The 6,872-nt window shown below is 46.1% G+C and overlaps 1 protein-coding gene across 2 annotated transcripts; it reads left to right on the plus strand.

Annotated features, from left to right (window-relative positions):
* The first annotated feature begins 132 nt into the window (after positions 1 to 132).
* mccc1 (methylcrotonyl-CoA carboxylase subunit) lies at positions 133 to 6,866 on the plus strand. 2 transcript variants are annotated; one of them, XM_057039493.1, is made up of 19 exons: positions 133 to 413; positions 692 to 735; positions 962 to 1,101; positions 1,209 to 1,304; positions 1,506 to 1,627; positions 1,704 to 1,851; positions 1,934 to 2,055; positions 2,145 to 2,256; positions 2,364 to 2,445; positions 2,531 to 2,658; positions 2,721 to 2,904; positions 3,414 to 3,523; positions 3,625 to 3,841; positions 3,923 to 4,009; positions 4,490 to 4,539; positions 4,643 to 4,780; positions 4,976 to 5,083; positions 5,674 to 5,745; positions 5,890 to 6,866. In XM_057039493.1, exons 1-19 carry the CDS (start codon positions 358 to 360, stop codon positions 6,031 to 6,033), a joined length of 2,160 nt encoding a protein of 719 aa, XP_056895473.1. In that variant the 5' UTR covers positions 133 to 357; the 3' UTR covers positions 6,034 to 6,866. The 2 variants fall into 2 exon arrangements, with proteins under 2 accessions (XP_056895473.1, XP_056895474.1); XM_057039494.1 differs by having other exon boundaries at positions 134 to 413; positions 631 to 735.
* The last annotated feature ends 6 nt before the right edge of the window (positions 6,867 to 6,872 follow it).

Here is a 6,872-nt window from a genome sequence, read left to right on the forward strand (position 1 = left end):
AACAGAAAGAAAAACAAGCAAATACCTTCTGAACGCATGCAACAGCGCCATCTGCTGGCCATCCATCGTAACTGCTACCGTCTCCCCGCCTCTGTGTCTCGCTTTATTATTGGCTGTCGACATTACGGGTACTTGGAAAGGTCATAAATGTCTGTTAAAAAAACGTATTAATACGTGTCTTTTGTTATAAGTATGTGAACAGAATTCCACGCGAATGAATGTTTCTTTGTAACGAGCTTAAGTAGTAGTCGTGTTTGACGGTAACTGAATAACGTTAACTGAATTACATTAATATCATCTTCGCTTTTCTCCTTAGCTATATTGTTAGCTGCCTAGCGGCTAACTCCAGAAGCAGGTATGGCTGCAGTTATTCTAAGTTTCTCAACTCTTCAGGGTCTAAGGATATGTACACAGTGAGTATAGAAACACTTTTATGTACTTATAGCGAAGCACCATTCGTATTCTCTTGCTTTTGTTTGTCAAAAACCCAGTTTTATGAAGCATGCAAAGCGACCAATGTTAATCGAACGTGCAAGGTTAGAGGGTTGAGTGACAGCTAGCACGGCTAAAGTTGTTGCTGCAGTGCTTTTACCTGCGTAAACGTCACTCACAGTTTCCTCTTATGCACAGCATTTACCTCTATAAAGCAAGGGGATGCTAACTTTGCTAAAGGTGTTCACTTCTCTTCCAGAAGACTGTCATGGAGCAGAAGAGGAGTGAGGTTCTTTTCAGGAGGTGAGTGAAGAGAATGCTTGTTTTATTTTAGATTAAAACAACTTACTATTGTTAAAAAGGGGGGATAATTAAATATCCTGTGCCCCACCTCCCACCCTGTATTTGGTTTTTTGATTATGCATATTTAATTATTTTCAATGCATGTAGGATGCATGTGTCTCTCCCACGGACAATAAAGTTAGTTTTACAGGAGAATGCAACAGAATTATTGTCATTTTTAAATCAGGAGTGGCAAAGATAGAGAAAGTGCTGATTGCCAATCGAGGAGAGATTGCATGTCGTGTGATGCGCACTGCCAAGAAGATGGGCGTTCGCTCTGTGGCCGTGTACAGTGACGCAGATCAACACTCCATGCATGTGGCCATGGTAAGATGTTTAGGTCACCTGCTTTATGCCCATTAAGTTCTGTTCTGTTTCATAGTTGTCGGTCATGTTCCGTTAAAAACAATGTGATTTCCTTTTTTAATGCGTAGGCAGATGAAGCCTACCGCATCGGTCCTCCACCGTCCCAACAGAGTTACCTCAGCATGGAGAAAGTGTTAGAAGTGGCAAAAAAATCTGGGTCACAAGTGAGTCTTCCTTCTTCAGCTGTATCGTCTCTATAGTCTGAATCTCTGCAGGTTACAGGATAAAAACTTTTTCACCAAATCTACATTTGTACAAGATCAGTTAGTCTGATTCTGACTGAACATGTTGTTATTGCTGGTAAACCAGTAAAGGGGCTTTATTTGGTAGTTTCTGTGGTGTATATTTCTGTTTAATGTGTGAAGGCCGTCCATCCTGGTTATGGCTTTCTGTCCGAAAACACGGAGTTTGCTGAGGCTTGTAAACAAGAGGGCATCATCTTCGTTGGGCCACCTTCCTCGGCGATCCGAGACATGGGCATCAAAAGGTAAGATGCATATTTTTATGTCATTCAGACGCAAGAATGATTGAAAATGCATAAGAAAGAAGTGGCTGCTTTTCAGCACGTCCAAACACATCATGTCTGCCGCTGGGGTCCCGATCATTGGCGGTTACCATGGTGAGGACCAATCGAATGAGAGGTTGCAAGCAGAGGCTGCCCAGATCGGATACCCAGTGATGATTAAAGCGGTCCGAGGTGGAGGCGGGAAGGTGAAAGAATTGAAATAAATAAAAAAAGCTTTTACAAAAACATAAATCTGGCTAACATTTGTTCCTCTGGGTTGGTGCGCAGGGTATGCGCATTGCGCGGTCAGATGCCGACTTTTTGGAACAGCTGGAGTCGGCGAGACGGGAGGCCAGGAAATCCTTCAACGACGACGTGATGCTGGTGGAGAAATTCGTGGAGGATCCAAGGTGCCGTTGATTTGTCCGTCTGCTTACCCGGGCCCGTCTGCCGCCACTTCACGTTCATTTTAAAAAGGCCGAGTTTGTCGCCGCTGCAGACACGTGGAGGTTCAGGTGTTCGGAGACATGCACGGCAACGCCGTCTACCTGTTTGAGAGAGACTGCAGCGTCCAGCGGAGACATCAGAAGATCATTGAAGAAGCACCAGGGGTGGGTGGTCGTGTCGATATCTAAAGCCCTGAGGCTTTAGGCTGGACATTTGAGGAAGTCTTTGATCAGTTTTTACTCATTTTACTCTTCTTATTTATTTTTTTTAGCCTGGAATTGGTCCTGAAGTTCGGAGGAAACTCGGAGAAGCAGCAGTGAGAGCAGCCAAGGCTGTCAACTACGTTGGGGCAGGTGAGACGCCCCCAAACAAACCGCTCCAAATGTTGCCAGGGAGCGTCGAGCCACAGCGTTGGCTGCTGTGCTTGTTCCTGTGCAGGTACGGTGGAGTTCATCATGGATGCCCAGCATAACTTCTACTTCATGGAGATGAACACGCGGCTGCAGGTGGAACATCCCGTCTCTGAGATGATCACAGGCACCGACCTGGTGGAGTGGCAGCTCCGGGTAAGACGGACCTTTGACTTTGTCCTGTTTGGGCCTCAGTCATTGACCTGATTGTACTCCAGGTGGCAGCAGGGGAGCGCCTGCCTCTCCTTCAGGATGACATCATTTTAAGGGGACACTCGTTTGAGGCCAGGATCTATGCCGAGGACCCAGATAACGACTTCCTTCCAGGGGCAGGGCCTCTGCTGCATCTCTCCACACCGCCTCCCGACCAGCACACGCGGATAGAGACTGGAGTCCGAGAGGGTAGGGATCCACCATCCCTGCTGGAGCTGACACGGATCACGTTATGTAACCCAGTGTTGTTTCTTTACCCAACGCTGTACCTTGTGTCAGTGCCTGTTGTATCAAATAACAGCGCTGGCTTATATAACACTGGAATCACCGTTGTGGCTGCAGCACAGGCTGCTTTCTGCCCGGTTGATTTAGCAAGGAAATATGAACGTAAAATATTAGCTATGGAAGAAATATGAGCCATCGTTGTTTTTTAAGTAAATTGAATGGGCATGTTTTCAACATAATTATACACAATAATAATAATAGCTTTCCATTGATGTGTATGTTGTTTCACAGTTTTGTAAAGGGTCATATTTCCTGGCAAGAATAACCCGATAATCCCAGAGGACTGTCAGGTTTTATCTGTGGGTTCTTCCCAGATGAGCTGCAGTAGAAACAATGGCGACGTGCGGCTGCTTTTTCTCGAGTACAAGCGAGCCGCCTGTCCGCTGACACGACCTCTGTGCGCCTGTTTTCAGGGGACGAGGTGTCGGCTCACTATGACCCGATGATCGCCAAGCTCGTGGTGTGGGGAGAGGACAGACCTGCCGCCTTGAAGAAGCTGCGCTATTGTTTACGGCAGTACAACGTAAGTCGGCGATGCGTTTACTGCCCACGTGGATCCGTCCTGATGATAATGGTGACACCCAAACGCCCCGCGGGTGACGCTGGTGTCTTGTCTCCCGGCAGATCGTAGGCCTGAACACCAACATTAACTTTTTGCTGAGCCTTTCTGGCCACCCGGAGTTCGAGGCCGGAAACGTGACCACCAGCTTCATCCCGCAGCACCACGCTGACCTCTTCCCTGCTGCCAAAGCTGCTGCGGGGGAAGCGGTGTGCCAGGCGGCCCTGAGCCTGGTGCTGCAGGAGAGGCAGCGCACGCAGGAGTTCACGCAGAATTCCGGCGGTGAGGGCTCGTCGGCACAATCGGACCGCAGAGTCGCAGTGTTTGGATCGTCTAACGTGCACAAATGTTGCCTTTCCGCAGACCCGTTCTCTCCTTTTGGCTCCAGCAGCGGCTGGAGAAACAACATCCAGTTTAACAGGAACATGACTCTGCAGCTGGGAGACAAAAGTGAGCAGGACTCTTTATTCCTCATAAAGATTTGTCTTTATCTTTGTTCTGAGAGAGAAACTGGAAACGTTGGAAATGTTCTTTCCTCTTCAGTAATTTACAGGTCTGCAAAAGGGTTTATTGGTTTAATAAATGAGATTAGGAGAATATATATTTGTTAACCTCCACAGACCAAAACCTTTACAGATGGTTTTCATTTATTTGACTCTCAAAAAGAAAAAGAATGTGTTAAAGGACTCGACACCACACTGTCACCATGGGAATCACACCTTTTGATGTGTTTAATAACCATTTAAATAATTAAGTGTTGGCTTGATCTGGTTTGACAGTTTGTTAATGACCTTCATTCATCACTCAGCGTTTCTATGAAAATGACACAGTGAGGCCAAAAATAAGCCCACATGCGTCGGCTGTGTCAGACCCCCCCCACGGTCCCCCCCCCCCAGTCCCACTTTTAAAAGCTCTTCTGTTGTGTTGCAGAGATCGATGTGGTCGTCGTGTACAACAAAGATGGAAGCTACACGATGCAGGTGAGCAGGACTCCATCACTTTAACCCTTTAAACGAAAGGATTCTCACTGAAGAACCAGGAACTCCCCTGCCTCATCTGACCTTCTGAACGTGTGAACGTCAGGTGGGCGAGGACCAGTATCATGTGAGTGGGAGCCTGGAGGCAGAAGGTGGAGCATTGTTCCTGCACTGTTCTGTCAACGGGGTCAAATCTCGTCCCAAACTGGTGATACTGGACAACGTGGTGCATCTGTTCTCCACGGTAGGTTGTTCCCACTCCTGGAGTGTTGAGTAGAACACCTTCAATCCAGAACCTTTATTTGGACCTGCCTCTTCAGGTTGAGGCACCGTCGCTTCCAACAGCCTGGGGGCATTTAAAGACTGTTGCATTCCTCTTAGCTGAGCCGTCAGTCACCCGTCACTTGTGTTTACGTTGGTCTTTGCATATGTTCTGCAGGAGGGAAGCTCCCAGGTGTCGGTTCCAGTGCCCAAATACCTGGCAGGTGTGAGCGGCTCCGGCGCTCAAGGAGGAGCCGTGGCCCCCATGACCGGAACCATAGAGAAGGTGGGTTTGGGGTTTTTGGCCAAATATGCAAGTCATCATATTTGATCTGGAGTTTAATGATGATTTAACTAGACTTCAAATTAAAACTGCAAATTTAATATAAAACCAAAAAAGAACTGTTAAACATTCTTTATGGCCATGATTTCTTAGATAATAGATGATTTGGCACGCTAGATGGCATCTAAAGTGACCCAAAATGATTCCCAAGATGAAATTTGGAGTTTTCTTGTTAAGTCATTCATTTTTTGAAGGTATTTTCCTCCAACTGCTTTAAAAACATGCTGAACCCTCTAAAAATCAATATTTACTTTTAACATTAACGCTTCATAAACACCGCCTCATGCACACGTGTGCTGCTTACAGAAGGTTAAAACTAAAGCCGTTTTACATTTTTATGACCGAGAGGGACTGAAACAAACATCTAATATTTGTTTTGGTGTGTTTGAACTGGTTTGGCTGTTGTCCTGTTTAGTTTTCTCATTTAGCTTTTCAGTCCAGTGAATCTACTCTGAAAAGTGGACGCAGACTCGTTCATCATTCTTTTGTCTCTCTGAAACCTTAAAGAACGCTAATCTTTGTGATGCGTTCAGGTGCTGGTTAAAGCTGGAGACAAAGTGGCTGTAGGAGACCCGCTGATGGTCATGATCGCCATGAAGATGGAGGTAACTGAAGCTACTACATTATTTTAATTATACACTTTAGCTTCTTGGTTTCCTTTTCAGAATATTTTTGAACATATATTGAGGATTTTTTTTTAATGGATCTCATAATTGAGCTGGATTAAAACTCCATTTGCTATGGTGCAGCACACGATCCGAGCACCCAAGGCTGGAGTGATCAAGAAGGTCTTCTTTGGCGAAGGCTCCCAGGCCAACCGCCATGCTCCCCTGGTCGAGCTGGAGGAGGAGGAGGAGGAGGAAGGGGAGGAGAAGAGGAGCAGCAGCCAGTGAAGAGACTCACAACACAAACCACAAACAGACTGAGGTAGGAGAGAGCTGGAACACTTACTGTCCCTCCTTTCTATCCAGCCGAGACAAAATATGCTCGTTTTGGACCTCAGTTCCATCTAAGAAAGAATCAAATTGGAAAAAACGGACCTGATGGACAGAAGCTGCGGACAAGTGTCAAACATTAATCGGTTCATTGGTAACAGGTTGGCCCCTTATTAGACATGTCTGCATCCTTTTAACCCTCTGTGGACAATTAATGGACAGTAGGACTGTTGCTGGAGGTTGTTTTGTTGCAAAAGTGCTGCTAAAAGAGGACAATGAGGGGGGAGACCTGCTAAAACTAGAGATGGATGGATCAAACATTAAGGCTTTTATGGCTAATTTGGAGCCAACGTGTTGCTGATATGTTGTAGCTATGGTTACCGCCGTGGGGTGCTTTGAAACTGGAAATTTGTGCAAGTGTATTTATTTGGTGGCCTCCCATCAAGCTTGTTTGAGACTGTCGGTGGTTAAATGTTACTTTTAAGAGTTGGAGCCCATCTTGTTCAGTGCTTAATGCTGCAGACGAGCACGTCTGGAGTGGAGGTTAAAGGAATTTGATAGGCTGATAAGGGAGAAAAGGACACTACAGAATTCTTGAAATGATTCCGCACTTTCCTGACAGGATGTTGGCAGGAACCGTCGCTAACAGGTGGATTTAAAGACGAGCCTGAACTCGTCACTTGGTTTCTTACTAACTTGTGTGTTGTGAGGCGTTCTAGTCTAACCTTGTGTACGAGGTGATAAATGATGTTGGAGCCATCAAACTATGTAATAAAATCTTATAAACTGCATGCAGC

This window comes from Takifugu flavidus, chromosome 7 (genome assembly GCF_003711565.1).
Source record: "Takifugu flavidus isolate HTHZ2018 chromosome 7, ASM371156v2, whole genome shotgun sequence".
NCBI classification, from domain to species: Eukaryota; Metazoa; Chordata; class Actinopteri; order Tetraodontiformes; family Tetraodontidae; genus Takifugu; species Takifugu flavidus.